General features: G+C 44.2%; 1 protein-coding gene across 3 annotated transcripts in view; it reads left to right on the top strand.

Annotated features, from left to right (window-relative positions):
* The window catches only part of CUL1 (cullin 1), a 114,416-nt gene that overhangs the window by 38,819 nt on the left and 59,495 nt on the right, over positions 1–16,102 (top strand). For all 3 annotated transcript variants that reach the window (XM_058723939.1, XM_058723938.1, XM_058723940.1), the window contains exon 2: positions 4,074–4,374. In XM_058723939.1, the coding sequence (XP_058579922.1) occupies positions 4,235–4,374 (140 nt within the window). In that variant the 5' untranslated portion in view covers positions 4,074–4,234. The remainder of the gene's footprint in view (positions 1–4,073; positions 4,375–16,102) is intronic.

Raw genomic sequence — 16,102 nt, 5'->3', positions numbered from 1 at the left:
CTTGATTTTGCCGAGTTCACTGAATTCCTTTATCAGGTCTAGTAGTTTTTTGGTGGAGTCTTTAAGGTTTTCTTTAGATAGTGTCATGTCGTCTGCAAATAGAGTTTTAGTTCTTCCTTGTTGCTTTGGATGCTTTTTATTTATTTTTCTGGTCTGATAACTGTGGCTAGGACTTGCAGGACTATGTTGAATGAAAGTGGTGAGAGTGGACATCCTTGTCTTGTTCCTGACCTTGGGGGAAAGGCTCTCAGTTTCTTCCCATTGAGTATGATGTTGGCCGTGGGTTTTCATAAATGGCCTTTATTATGTTGAGGTGTGTTTCCTCCAAACCTACTTTGTTGAGGGTTTTTATCATGAATGGGTGTTTATCATGAATGGATGTACTTTGTCAAATGCTTTTTCTGCATCTACTGAAATGATCATATGGTTTCGTATCCTTTTTCATTGTTGTGATGTATCATATTGATTGGTTTGTGACTATTGAAATTGGTTCCCTATTTGTTGACACCCTAAAAATGAAAGAACCTAAAATTCACACCAGGGTATTGAGGAATACTGGCTTTGCAGAATCCAGATGTCAGGCTTGTGGTTCTGACACTTTCTAGCATAACATTGGTTAGGTTTGATTGCTTCCATAAAAGGGAGGGCCAGAACTAACTATCTTTAGTATATGTGCTGCCGAAGCGAGCACAAGAACTAACTATCTTTAAAGTTAACCTCCAATCTTACGGTAATTGGTTTTTATGAGCAAATATTTTTGGTACACAAATGCGTAGTACATAAATTTTCCACTTTACAAGTGTGTCACATACCAAAAGTTAATGGGTTAGCTTCTTAGGTGCTTTATTCCACAGTAGTAGAGTTGTGTCTGTTTTGATTTACTATTAATAAGAGTACATAAGACAGTGCCTACAATAGTGCCTGGCACATGGTAGTTTCGTACTAAATATTTGTTCAGTAAGATATTACTGATCACTGAACTCCTGGGCGTCTTACAAGTCTGTTTAAACACTGTATTAAAATATGTATACGTTTGTAGTGACCAGAATAACAACATTACTAAATGAATCAGTAAGAAAAATTTCAGCCTAGGGGCGCCTGGGTGGCTCAGTCGGTTAAGCGACCGACTTCGGCTCAGGTCACGATCTCGCGGTCCGTGAGTTCGAGCCCCGCGTCGGGCTCTGGGCTGATGTCTCAGAGCCTGGAGCCTGCTTCCGATTCTGTGTCTCCCACTCTCTCTGACCCTCCCCCGTTCATGCTCTGTCTCTCTCTGTCTCAAAAATAAATAAACGTTAAAAAAAAAAATTAAAAAAAAAATTTTCAGCCTAAAATCTAGTGTTTGAAGGAAAAAGTGAAGAAACCAGATAGAATTTAATGGAGATTCTAAGTGAGGGTTTGAGGGTACGTTTAGATGCTTTATAATGGTGATACTTCATTATTTCTAAATCCTTTAAAAACATACAGCTTTTCAGTTCCCCAATTTGTTATTTCATTTATTCATATACAACATTGATCTGTGTGCCGGGCTCCGAACTAGGTTCTCAGCAAAAGAGATGGTCTCTGTGCCATGAATCCTTCTCTGCAGAGAAGGGAGAGACACAGGCCTGGGATTACCAGGAATGAGAGTTCAGAAGGGAAAGTCCCACGAGGCGGGCGCACCTCACTGGCCTGGGACTTCTAGTGAGTGTCACCTGGCTGGACGTGGGCGGGGGGAGCACAGGAGCTTTCCGGGCACAAGCAGCCTGGGGAGCGGCGGCAGTGATGATGATGACGACGACAGTGACCGCTGGGGAAGGAAACGGAGGTAGTAGTGAGTGGATGTGGCGTGACCTCGAAGGTTAAAATCAGTAGCACTCAGATGTGAAAGAACAGGAACGAGGCATTCGAATTTTCCCAGGTTTCTGGCACTCACTGAGATGGGCGGCACCGGTGAACGGGGGATCTGGGGGCAGCTCCTGCGTTCAGCTGTACGCCTGCTGGGTGTGTGAGGTCTAGGAGGGGTTGTGAACCGGGCACTGAGATGTGTAGGTGGGCCTGGACTTGAGAGAAGCAGTCTGGGTTGGAGATACACTTCGTGAGTCACTGGCAGGTGGGGGTTTGAAGGAAGGAGGTTGGGATACGTCCCCGTAGTAACCCGTTGAACTTGAAGGTACTTTTATGCGGCCCAGTGGAAGTGATACGGTGAGGAAAAGGTGAAAATGGAAAGAGTGGAACATTTTTCCCGGTTGCTGCTAGGAATTAAATGGGAAGAAAGAGGAGTAAAAGAGCATCTAGATGGGTCTGAGAAGGCTTATCTAAGTTAGAATCAACTGAAGTGTGTGTGTGAGTCCAGGGAGTTGAAGTGATGATTTCCCCTCCCGGGTGGAACACAAGGAGTGCGGGTTTAAATAGGTCGTGCCACCAGGCGGTACTACGGGTCCAAACACACTGTCAAGTGGGGTGTTGGTGGGTATGATCCTCCCAAGGGAGATGGAAGGAAAGGCAGATGGAACATAGATTACGGGAGCATTTGCGAAGTGGCTGCTGGGTGGTTGGTTTCCCTAAAACTTGAGGGAATTCTTCTGTCAGATATGTTTATGTTCTACATTTGAGCATACTTCTTTGAGCATATGCTGTAGAATACTTGCAGGATCAAGAGTGGTAGTGTGGCTTCATAAAATAGTAGGTCCCAAAGCTTAGATTGTAATTAGTAGAGGGGTGCCTGGGTGCGTCAGTTGGTTAAGCGTCTGACTCTTGATCTTGGCTCAGGTCTTGATCTCAGGGTCGTGAGTTCAAGCCCCGCGTTGGGCTCCACACTGGGCGTGAAGCCTCCGTAAAAGCTAAATAAATATTAGAGATGATTTGGTTTTCAGACTTGATCCACAATTATGAACTACATTCTCCTCAAATGTGCCTTAGGCTACCGAGAGCGCTAATGCCATGGAAGATGGAGAATGTACCGAATTACTTGCTGAACTCAAATTTGCACTGGCAAGCTTTGACAACCCATTCTTACTGCTCCAGACATCATTTACCTCCAACATTTATTGTATGGAGCCATTCAAATAATTCAGTGTTTCTTAATTTGACAACAGAAGTACTTGTTTAAAAACCTCCACATTTCAGTGTGATGTATGTAGGTGATCCTTAAGGTGTGACTGTAGTATTACGTATTGAGAAGTACTGAGTTACTAGGCTATGGAATACCTCCGGCCCTTTATCTATGGATCTGAAATCCTGAAGCATTAAATTCTATTTTGCAGGAGCCTTATACACTTGGAAATAATAGCCAGTATTAATTGTGAAGCATTGACTATGTGTTAAATATCGATACGGTAGTAAATAACAGAGGCATTATCTTATTTAGACTTCACAGTAACACTCTGAGAAAAATGATCTGCTCCCCCCCCACCCCCCTTTTGAGGATTAAGAAATCGAGGCTGAGAAGTGAAGTACCTTGCCGAAGACCTCATACCTAGTAGGTGTGGAGCCGAGCTTCAGACCCCGGCCACTGAATTTAGGGGACATTTTAAATTTTGATGATTCCTGCCAAATTCCCTTCTAAAAGGGGGAGTGACCGTTTCCCTGCACCTTCAACCTCCTCAACATCTGCATTCCTGCAAAGTGCTAAGTGAAAAACTGTTAGAATTCACAGGTAACTAGTGCGGTTGGTTTTTCTTACTTTTTAGGTATTTGTGTTTCGCTTTCTGGGAGTTAGCTTTGCATTTTTTCCTTTGAGTTTATCTTTCTAGTTGTTATGTAGGCCAGGTGGTTAAGTTTAAGTTTTGATACCTTCAGGGGGCAAAAAAGAGCCAACAGTGTTAGCTGTGCTTCTGCAGTTTCAGCCGGCGTTTCTTGTGAACACTTTTCTTGTGAGTTCATAGGATTCCAACCTAAATCCCTGATAAGTAGCTTATCTCTGTACGTAGACCATCTAACATGAGTTTGTTTCCACAGAGAAAGAGAAATATTCTCTAGATTAGAGTGGTGCCCACTAATGCCCACAGACTGAATATTTCTGTGCGCGTGGCAGGCACCCCATTACCCACCCCAGGATGTCGAGAAAGAATTAATTGGCTTTATTTCTTCCTCAGGTTTGCCTGCAATGAGATTTCATTCTCTACATATAAAGGACATCCTTTCTGAGCTGCTGTGAATAAATTTGGAATGATACTGTATATTTTCATCTGATGGAGAATTAGCTGTACCTTGAGTTTGGATTGCTGCACTGGACGACCTAAGAATATCGCTCACGATGTCCTCAAACAGGAGTCAGAATCCCCATGGACTGAAGCAGATTGGCCTTGACCAGATCTGGGACGACCTCCGCGCTGGAATCCAGCAAGTATATACCAGACAAAGTATGGCGAAATCCAGATACATGGAGCTCTACACGTATCCTACTGCTTGAGCTGAGATTAATTTGCTTAGAAGTTCAGTTATTCACTAGTATGATCTGTGAATGGTTAGAAATTTTACATCATGTTTTCTCTTTTCATTTTCACCCTGTGATATACTCAGAGTCCTTTTTTAGCTTTAAAAATTAACTCACACTCTTTAAGTTTTTTGACCAGGGATAAAATTGGCTAGTTGGTTAGTCCAAAGCAGTGCTGTGCAGTGTAGTCGTTACTGACTACGTGTGGCTGTTTACATTGGCAGTCACTAAAATGAACAGTTCCTAAGTCACGGTATCTGTACTTCAGGTGCTTGATAGATGGCACACTACTTCCGTCGCTGTGGAAAGTTCCATCGGACCGCGCCAGTGAAAGCAGGAGAGCGCTGGTTTCTGTGTTGTCTGCGGTCGCCTTTGTGCTTCAGGGCCTGAGCAGGGTGCTTGCATCAGAAATGGTCTGGTCCTCCGTGGCTCAGGACGTGGTTCAAGGTCCGCACTGGCCTCTGCGCTGACAGTGCGGGGCCTGCTTCGGATCCTGTTTTCCTCTCTCTGCCCCACGCTCACTCTCTAAAAAAATAAATAAACGTTAAAAGAAAAAATAAAAGCAGTCTGGCCCACAAAGCCAGAAATATCTGCTGTCTCGCCCTTTATGGGAACAGTTTGCTGACCCTTATCTAAAGGGTTACCACATAGAGCAAAAAGCTTGACAGTCATGACCTTGTTTTACAAATACGGTATTAAAGTATTTCATTCGCTCATTATGTGGTCCATGGTGTGTGCAAGGGACTGTCTGCCTGCCCCAAAGGTCATGAGGGTGTAAAAGACATAGCTCCTGTTCTCTAGTATGTACTTGACGATACACTTTTTAACTTGTAAGTTTCTTGATTCCATTCAAATATAAGAAATTGAAATTTAAGCTAACTCACTAGACAGCAGATTGCTACTGCTTTGCTGGTTCTAGTAGTTTAAAGTTGCTAGTTCAGTGGAGATTTAATCTTAGATTTTTAGTATGTATCCATAGTTGTCAAACTTCGCTGTGTGATATTCCAGTGTACCCTCAGCTATGCTAACATTTTAGGACCGTCCCCCCAAATAGACGTGAAGCTGCATGTCTAACTCAAAATTAACTTAAAAGTTATTATAGTTGTGTACATATTCCTACGTGCATGTACATTTACGTTGTTAAAAAACCAACTTAATTGAGATATAACTCCCATACTGTAAAATTCACCCTTTTTTAAGTGGCTTTTAGTATATTCCCAGGGCCTTGCAGCCACCAACATGGTCTCGTTTTAGGACATTTCCATCACTGCCAAGAGAAGATCCGTACCCACGAGCAGTCACTGTCGTTCTCACTCCCCTCGGTCCCTGGCAACCACTAATCAACTTTCTGCCTGTGCATTTGCCTGTTCTGGACATTTTAGAAACGTGGAATCACACAATGTTTAGCTTTTTGAGACCGGCTTTTTTCACTTAGCACGGTGTTTGTGGCTTCAGCCTTGTGTCACGTGTCTGCACATCCTCCTCCTCACGGCTGGATCGTAGGGACACATACCGCGTTTTGTTCATCCGTTTGTCAGTGATGGGCCGCCTGGGTTGATTCCACCCTTTGGCTCTTACTGAACTATGTTGTTGTGAATATTGTTTTCTTGGGTGGATAGCTGGGAGTGGATTGCTGGGTCACAGGACATAGAGAAAGCCTTTAAGGAGGATAGGATCTTTGACAGAGGAGAGGAGGTTCCTCCCCTCGAGGGTTGTGGCTTACCTAGGTGTATGACCTTTATGATCTTTTTTGTTTTTGTTTAATCCTGTAAGTGATGCAGCTGAAGGTGGTGATTTCAGTGGCGAGACAAGGCACTTGGCTGGGTTTCTGTGTGCAGAAAGCCCAGGGAGCCCCGGTGTGGAGACCAAAGACGTCTAATTGCTGATTTGTCTCTGGGGAATTTCTTAACATGTGATTTTGGGCTAAATCAGATTGGTCCTCTGTCCAGGACCATGCCATGCTCTCAGAACTCTGAGAATGTAGAGACAGCAGTTACTGGCTTCTTTTATTCTGTAAATAATTAAAATGTGTGGTTCTGCAGTTTTTAAATTTTTTCGGAAATGCTGCCCTTCAATTGAGTATTCTTTTCCTTCCAGTTGCGTTTGACAACATAACAGCTTTATACATTTATTACGAGTGGAGAGGCCGACTGAGTCTAAAATATCTTACTTTAATTCTTCGGGTATTTATGAACTAACGGCTACAGCTGGAGTCTTATGTGTCAGGCCTTGGGCCAGGAAGCATCTTCGTCTTCCTCAAGGCTGGCATTGCCCCCGAGGGCTGGTGGGAGTGACCCTCCTCTGTTGGTGTCGGAAACCGCTTCCCCAGAGGCTCATGTAACTTGCTTGATACGGCAGCCAAGTAAATGATGGCGGTACTAAAATGCGCAGTAGCCTGACCCTAGAAACCTGCCTTTATCCGCTAACTACCTTCGGATTCTGTATCTGAGTGAATCCTGTTGCTCAAAGTATTTGCAGTATTGGTGGTGTTATTGTCACAACTAGAACTTCGGGGCGTCGCGCACGCTTTTCTGGAGCATGTGGTCACTTGCGTTGAGGGTCCCCTGAGACCCGGTGCTGTTGGAGACACCACGGCAGCCCTAGCCCCGCCTCCATTTGCAGGACACTGCAGATTTTTGTAAAGTTTTCTCTTCGGGTGTGTGTTCGGTCTCCGTGTTAACCACTTGCTGACTCGCCTTTTAAAATAATCTCCTCCGGGCTGGTTTACAGTGACATCTGACACTTGGCGGTTGTCAGGTTGTGTTTCAGGTTAGCGGGTGCTTTTGGTCCTGGGAGGAGGGAGCAGACTGTGCACCCACTGTTCACTCTGCAAGGTCAGAGCGTCCTTGGCGATAGTTGCTGACGGAGAATGGGTTAGAATCAGGCGAGAGGAAAAGCTGGTTGAGAGAAAAGAGGGATCCTTTTCCTTCCTAACTCTGGCTGGGGGCTAACGGCTCAATTTTTACCCTTTGTGTATCCTGGAGAAACATATGTGACTTGCTTTCTAGAGAAAATATCCTGCTTTTGAATGTGAAGCAAATATTCTTAGAGCCTTATTATACAGTGTAAACATTTTTCTTGACTTTTTAACTCAAAATGGCAAAGGAAAGAGAAAGGTGTTTTTGGAAAGAAAACAGTCCCAGAGCATCTGCAGTCAGAAAGATCTAGTTCACTCACCTTTGTTTCCAGCTGCTACTCTCAAGGGCTTCATTTTTCTTCTACAGTTTGAACCTCAAGCCCTTGCTCCTCCCGGCATGTCTGTCTGTCCAGTCTTTGTCTCCCCGCTTCTAACTTTCCTTGATGTCTTATGTACTATACAGCCGACCCTGGAACAGCATGGGAGTTAGGGGCATTGACCTCCTGTGCAGTGAAAAAGCCGCATATAGCTTGACCCCCCCAAAATTTAATAGCCAAGTACTTTCAACTGTGGAAACCCAACTAAGAACATAAATAGTCGATTAACACACATTTATGTCATGTGTATTGTTTACTGTGTTCTCACAATAAGCTAGAGAAAAGAAAATATTAAGAAAATCATAAGAGAAAATACATTTACACTACTGTATGTAGCGAAAACAAATCACGTTTAAGCAAACCCGTTCAGTTCAACCCTCTTGTTCAAGAGTCAACTGTTGGGGCGCCTGGGTGGCTCAGTCGGTTGGGTGTCCAACTGCGGCTCAGGTCATGATCTCGCGGTTCATGGGTTCGAGCCCCGCATAGGGCGCTGTGCTGACAGCTCAGAGCCTGGAGCCTGCTTCCCATTCTGTGTCACCCTCTCTCCGCCCATCCCCCACTCACACCCTTGTCTCTCTCTCAAAAAGAAACAAACCTTGAAAATACATGTTGTTGGGGCGCCTGGGTGGCTCAGTCGGTTAAGCGGCCGACTTCGGCTCAGGTCATGATCTCGCGGTCCGTGAGTTCGAGCCCCGCGTCGGGCTCTGTGCTGACCGCTCAGAGCCTGGAGCCTGTTTCAGATTCTGTGTCTCCCTCTCTCTGACCCTCCCCCATTCATGCTCTGTCTCTCTCTGTCTCAAAAATAAATAAACGTTAAAAAAAAAAATTAAAAAAAAAGAAAATACATGTTTTTTTTTTTTTTTTTTAAAGTCAAGTTTTTTTAAAAACTCAATACAGCAACTTTTTTTTTTTCCCAGTAAAATACAGGCGTGCGTTCTGTGCTGGTGGGTATGTAATAGGTGGGTAAACAATAGTAGACTTCTTTCTTTTTGAAAAATTGAAATAGGTAATGTAATTTCTTAGTCGGTTTATTGACACTTCAGGTGTCATGCTTCGCTCAGAGCAAGCGTGGGTCTTGATGAGTGGAGCAAACGTTTATGGTGAGAACGCAGGATAATGGAGAGTCCTTGTGGCGTAACTGAGAGCGGCCCATCTGGTCGAGTGTGGTAGAAGTTTCTGGTTTCGCTGGGCGCCAGATCTGCCTGTCCTCCTTTCCAGGTCACAGGCCTTTTTTCCCTTGGTCAGTATATACCGCAAACCATGTTTTGCCTTCCCCTGGGATCCAGAGAAACCTCCGCGTTGGTGTCTTTCATTGTTTCCTTATGTCTACAAAAGTTCTCAACGCTGGAGTTCAGATTTTTCCCTGTGGTGCTGTGAGCTGAATTAGTTTATCCTGTTTTATTAGCCTCGTTTTTTGTTTGTTTTTCGAAGTCTTCTTTTTCCCCAGCAGTACACTCAGGATCCCGTTCCTATTTCCAAGTCTTGGCCGTTCACCTCGCAGTAAGTGATAGCAGACAGTCAGGATTCATATTTACTCTCTGTCCTGATGTTCTATGACACAGTTTATGGTCCCTGGGCCTGGGGGCACTTTTGCACCCAGAGTGAGCCCTCGGCCACGCGTGCTTCGCAGGCACAACGTGCCGGGACGTGCTGGTCCTGCCGCGGCCCGGTGCCTGCCAGCTGCGTGGTCACGTCCCAGCTGCTGCTGTCACTCATCAGGCTGACATGCTCTGGCCCTGGCCAGCTCTTCCTAGGAGCCGTGGGGAATAGTCCAGTAGCTCAGCCTACCTGCTGCCAGATTCCCTCTTACCTTTAGAGAAAACTCAGAATCTCCTAGAAAAGCTGATCAAACCGAAAGAATGACAAATTCTTTCACAACAGATTCATGATGACCCGTGTCTTCTTTGAAATAACCATCCAGCCCAACGAATGCATTTGGATGTTTTCGTCTTGTACTTTTTTTTTTTTTTTAATAGTCTCACATGGATATGTTTGGCTCACCTAATGAATGTGGCTAACATCAGATAAACCTAAACATAAAGGTATTTTACAGTTTTTCCAAATGTAGCTACCGTTCTCCTATGTATTTATCCAGACTTTTAGAGTGAGGTTCTAAAGGACATAACTGATTCATAGAAGAAATGCAAATGGTCTGTAGGCGTATGAGAAAATGTTACAACTTATAATTGTTACAGAAATGAAGAATTAAATTTTTTACACCAAAACTGAAAACCGTTTTAAAAGAAGTGATTGTAACCAGTGTTTGGCAGACTACAGAGGGAGGTGAAGTTCCTGTCGTCAGATGGAAACGTTAGTTTGCTGTGATCTTTCTGGGGAGACATTTTGAAATATAAAGACAGTGTTTTGGCTTTTTAACTTTTAACTCTGTTCTAAGGAAGTCGTGGTATTCAAATTGTACGTACAAGGCTATTCAGAATATTTTAGTAATAGGAAACCGTGGAAACCAACCTCAGTCTTCATCACTAAAGATGAAGTGGTATTTAAAGGTTATAAACAGCCAATAGAGATACACTGCAGGATATTCTTGGACATGTAATAATGTCTGTAACAAGGGAGAAGCCGGATGCAAAGTGGTACGTGTTCTGTGAACCCTCAGTGCATCCTCTTTGCTTGTGAAAAACCACATCGCCCCGTATTGAAGGTAGCTCTCCAGAGGTATGGGGCTTATCGCTGGTATTTTTTTTTTTAATAGATGCTAATTTCTTTTTTTTAATTTACTCTGGAGAGAGTGAGAGGGCACACACGCGAGCTGGGCAGAGGGGCAGAGGGAGAGAGAGAATCTCACACAGGCCTCACACTCCGCAGGGCTCAATCCCACAACCCGGGGATCGTGACCTGAGCTGAAATCAAGAGTCAGACACTCAACTGACTGAGCCACCCGGGTGTCCCTAGATGATACATTTTTAAATGATCTTCTGTGCTTTCTAGGTTTTCAGTGTAGAACATGCATATTAAAATACCATTTATTAGTTATTTGTTTTCATTATGCAAATATAAGTCCTAGTTACACTTACTTGCAAAACTCTGCCTTTCACCACTGACCTAATACTTTTAAAATAGTTTGTAGGGGGCGCATGGGTGGTTTAGTTGGTGAAGCATCTGACTCTTGATTTTGGCTGTGGTCATGATCTCACGGTTGTGGGATTGAACCCCTCCTCTGGCTCCATGGTAGGCGTGGAGCCCGCTTAAGGTTATCTTTCTCTCTTTCTCTTTCTCTCTCTCTCTCTCTCTCTCTCTCTCTCTCTCTCTCTCCTCCCCTGTATTCACTCACTAGCTCTGTCTCAAAAAAAAAAAATAATTGGGGCGCCTGGGTGGCGCAGTCGGTTAAGCGTCCGACTTCAGCCAGGTCACGATCTCGCGGTCCGTGAGTTCGAGCCCCGCGTCAGGCTCTGGGCTGGGCTGACGGCCCAGAGCCTGGAGCCCGTTTCCGATTCTGTGTCTCCCTCTCTCTCTGACCCTTCCCCGTTCATGCTATGTCTCTCTCTGTCCCAAAAATAAATTAAAAAGTTGGAAAAAAAAAAATTAAAAAAAAAAATAATAATAATTTTTAGGATTGAGAAACTATATTTATCTTTGAGGGAGAACCCACAGAAATGATATTGCATCATTGCCTCTAGAAGTGATATTTTGTTATTAGTTGTACAAATGTGCTATGTTCAAGTTCTTTTCCTTCTAAATGTGAATCCTGGTGTCCGTATTTAGACTGCTTTGAGCATTTTCAAACAAATTTTATAGTTAATCACTATCAGTTGCAGGCAGACTTGGCTTTTGAGATAGGCTGTGGATGTGCATTTGCTTTATACGGGACATCCCTTTTCGGAACCGTACCGACAGTGGCCCAGCGACGGCTCAATTCTTTCCTAACTTTATGGACCAGCTGTGCCAAGTGGGAGGTGGATTTGCTGCTCCTGCCAGTTGTCCCGGCACGTTTGTTGACATGTGAAGATAGATAGAATTTTTAATGAAACTTTCGGTGTAGCCTTTCCAGATGATTATAATACAAGCTAGCTGTTCAAGATTCCACTGTAAGTTCCCGTTAGGTAAGAAGCGGTGGTAGGAAATAGTTCTGTTTAGGTTTGCTTCTTTAATTGAATTGACTTTTCCGTTAGAAGATGAAAATGGTTTGCGTTTGGTGGTAACTCAGAGTCGCGGAGCGATTCCCCAGATGTGTTTAAGTCGGAGGCGTGGTGCTGGGGGTGACGGTCACCGGAGTCCCCCTCCTCTCCCTTAAGCGCTGGCAGTAACCCCCCTGTCTTCCGGCGGGACATGTCAGCAGGAGATGAATCGAGCCGTCCCTCGCGGCCCCCGCTGCGGGGAAGGTGCTCTGCAAACATCTACAGAAATGTGTGCTTGTGTGACTTGGCCCTAGACCCCTTTGTATCTGATGTGACCCCTTTCCGTGACTTGTCCCCACCAGTCACGCAGAAGTATACCTCGGAAATGGTTGAACGGTTGTGGGTGACAGAGAGTTACTTGGCCCATTTTGGAGGCAGAACCAGGCTTGGCTCCTTAACGCGAGCCGCCACCCCACCGACCCCTTCCCAGCCTGCCGTGGCCGCGAGGCTTGGACAGACCTCTGAGCGAGAGGCCCCATGTCCGCTTGGATCCCCTTCCGCTTTCTGCCGCTGGCTGTGTTGCCAAAGAAACCCGAGAGAGCTTTTTGAAAAGACTCTCCAAAGTTTTAAAAGGCAACTATGTGGGTTTGTTAGACTCTGGCTGCCTTAGCGTCAAACAACTAACCCATTGACTATTGAATGAAGCTTCAATTCTATTTTATTACTTTTTAGGCTTCTAGTTTATTTTTACCTCTAGATGGTTTCCTCTTAATTCCTATATTTAATCCTCAAATTCTATTTTAATTATTTTTGCTTTAAAAATAATTTTAGATGAGGGGCGCCTGGGTGGCGCAGTCGGTTAAGCGTCCGACTTCAGCCAGGTCACGATCTCGTGGTCCATGAGTTCGAGCCCCGCGTCAGGCTCTGGGCTGATGGCTCGGAGCCTGGGGCCTGTTTCCGATTCTGTGTCTCCCTCTCTCTCTGCCCCTCCCCCGTTCATGCTCTGTCTCTCTCTGTCCCAAAAATAAATAAAAAACGTTGAAAAAAAAAAATTTTTTTAAAAAAATAATTTTAGATGTGACCCATTTTCTTGTAAACATTAGTCCTGTTTTGTTTTTCTACTCTTCGTCTAAAGTAAATGATTTATTAACACGCAGTTCTGCATGTGTTGGAACGGCGGGTGGTAAGTGTGGTCTCTGTAAGCAGAGTAGTAGAAGGAGCCCCACTTCATGCAGAGAGAAAGCATCTGGAAGCCGGAGGGCTGCGGTTTCCCCACAGCACAGAAAAACCACACTCAGTAATTCAGGAATGCATCCGTTTCAGAGTCTTTCTTTAGACGTGGATTATTCTTGCTTTCACATAATGTGCTCGAAATAATCTGGGGATGCCTGTCCTCACATCTGACTCGAGGCTGATTCAAGGAAGGACTAGTTCCCCTGGATAGATGATTTCTCTCTAGCAGCTTCTGATACACACTAAGAATCTTTTTCCTTTTCCGATAACATTTCCCCACATAGTGCAGTTGATTGAAAGCTAAGAGTAAAAAGATACAAACTGAAGCTTGTGTGTTGTCAAAGCTGTGTAAAGTCTGTCCAGATGGGTCGGCTCTGATTTCTTGCCTTTCTGAGGACTCGGCCTGGATTCAAAGCACGATTGGTGTCATTTTTTTGTGACAGGTGGTTCACTACTCCCTCAAAAGCGTACACCTGTTATTATCTCCCATATAAGCTTCGTGTCTGTTTCCTCTGCGCAAAAACAGCAAGTAGGGGTTCCCTGGACCAGCATTTTTCATGAGGAATAGCTGGGCTTTCGGCTGAACTCTTCCACGGTCGGACACAGCCACTCACTTTACAACTACCTGTAGGAAAAACTACATGAACCCAAGAGTAGGTCTATTTGGGGGCTTTTTAAAATGGAATATTTGTTTTTCAGATCAATAATCCTGTTGTAAAATTTAGCAGGCCAAAAAGGCACACAGTGAGCAGTACTTCCTTTCCTTCTGTCTTCCATCGGAGTCTTGGCCATACCAGCGGTCCCTACAGTTCGGGCTCTGTCTCGTTCACATCTCTCTGTGTGATACCTGCACACGCGCGTGCACACACATACTTGTGCGGAGAAAATGGATGTTTATATTAACTTAAAAATAACCTTTAACACAAATTCTCAATTGCAAGTAAACAAGTAATCTGTGGGGTTTGGTTTTTATGCACATGGTACCCTGGTGGTTGATCCTTACAGAGAATTTGCTCTGAAACATCCCTGTGAGTGAACAGAGATGGTCTCTTGACCTCATAGCAGGCTTAGCTTGTAGCTCACCTCTTGTGATTGTCGTTGTGTCATCTGGAAACAAGCATCTTCGTTAAAATTTATTTTCCTTGATTACTTTGATAATATTTGCACTTTAGTCAGAATTAGGAATTGACTCAACAGTCATGTTACTCGAATGCTGTTAGAAATGCTAGAGATAAATACTCTGAAATCAAAATTACTTCTGGCAGATAGCCCTCCAAATGTGTAATGTATTTTTTTTTTTGTAATTCATATTTGTTTCGGTAGATTTTAGGATTGTGGCGTAGACATTATAATTTTTGTATCCTGTTTTATTTTCCTGTTCTTGTAGATGTTTATTCTGGCCTGTGTTTTGTACTATTATGTTGCAGGGTTTTTGTTGTTGTTGTTTTAGATTCAAATTAGTTAATATACAGTGAAGCATTGATTTCAGGAGTAGAATTCAGTGATTCATCACTTAGATACAACACCCAGTGCTCATCACGAGTGCCCTCCTTATACCATCATCCATCTAGCCCATCCCCCACCCGTCTGTTTCAGGTATTCTTACAGGTTATGTCAAATGCCTAATGAAATGGTGGATGTGTAGGTGCATGTGGGGGGGGGGGTGTGTGTGATGGAATATTTGTGGGATATTTTGGTGGTAGTGCAGACAGGAAATACTGCACAGGATGATACCGCAGGAGGGAGAAAGAATTTGACCCTGGCAAGGTTAGAAATGTTCATGAACCAGGGCTGTTGAGATGGACTTCAAAGAATGGCTATGGATGCGCAGAAAACAACGAATGAGAATCTTGGTGAATTTGGCTGGAGAGAGAAGGATGAATGAGAAAGTGGGAGTAGCACTGCTGGCGAGCATGGCGTTGGACACGGCGTCGGCCAGCTTGAATGGCACAAAAATAACCAGACGAATTGGTTGATTTAATTGGCTTGGATAAAGGATGGTGCCCCATTTGGGTGAACCTTGAAAACCAGGTAAGTGAGCTTGCACTTGTTTCCTTGTTTTTGTTTTGTTTTGAAAGTGTAGGTTCATAGAGATTGGATATATGACTTGAGAGTGAATGACTTGATGTAAACAGATTTTAGGAGGATTAATTTAGAAACAGGATTAATCTCAAAACCAAATGGGATTAAAACAGGAAGAAGTCAAAGGCAACCAGAGACCAACTTGGTCTGAGTAGTAGTATTCCACACGGGTGTCGTGTAAGTTCTGAACTGGGTAGTGGCAATAGAAACAGAAAACAAAAGCGCCAATTTCGGGGCGCCTGGGTGGCGCAGTCGGTTAAGCGTCCGACTTCAGCCAGGTCACGATCTCGCGGTCCGTGAGTTCGAGCCCCGCGTCAGGCTCTGGGCTGGTGGCTCGGAGCCTGGAGCCTGTTTCCGATTCTGTGTCTCCCTCTCTCTCTGCCCCTCTCCCGTTCATGCTCTGTCTCTCTCTGTCCCAAAAATAAATAAAAAACGTTGAAAAAAAAAATTAAAAAAAAAAAAAAAAACGCCAATTTCTGGGCTTCTGGTTAAAGATGAAAATTACGTTTTGACTTTCCCCTTTGCGACATCACTAAAACGGTAGTAAAAGAATTTTAAGATCAGTGAAGACGAAGAATGGAAGAGAATAAACACCGTAGGTGTTCTGGAATAGAAAGACGGCACTTGTTAATAATGAGCACTGGGTGTTGTATGTGAGCGATGAATCACTAAGTTCTACACCTGAAACTAGTATTATACTGTATGTTAACTAACTGGAATGAAAATAAAAACTTGAAAAAAAATTTTTTTTTTTTTGGAAGATGGAAGGCATATGGAGGCGGGGTAACTGATTACCAGAATATAGGAAGCCCTGGTTTAGAGGGTGGTGAGAGGTGCTGCAGCAGGAAAGCCACTGTTCCTGCAGGACTGGAGAGGCTCCTGCAGGACTGGAGAGGCTCGGGATCTGAAGCCTCCAGTTTGGCAGAAGGTAGTGTGAGATGGGGCAGTGCCTGCGGGATGATGAATAGATTCAAAATCGGTACAATTAACAGCCCATCATCCCCTCTACTCCCAAGTACAGATCATTTGGCGGCCAAGAGCATATCCTGTGTCCCAGGCAGAA

The sequence above is a fragment of the Neofelis nebulosa genome, chromosome 4 (assembly GCF_028018385.1).
Source record: "Neofelis nebulosa isolate mNeoNeb1 chromosome 4, mNeoNeb1.pri, whole genome shotgun sequence".
Taxonomy (NCBI): domain Eukaryota; kingdom Metazoa; phylum Chordata; class Mammalia; order Carnivora; family Felidae; genus Neofelis; species Neofelis nebulosa.
This window is presented reverse-complemented; position numbering and strand designations above follow the sequence as displayed.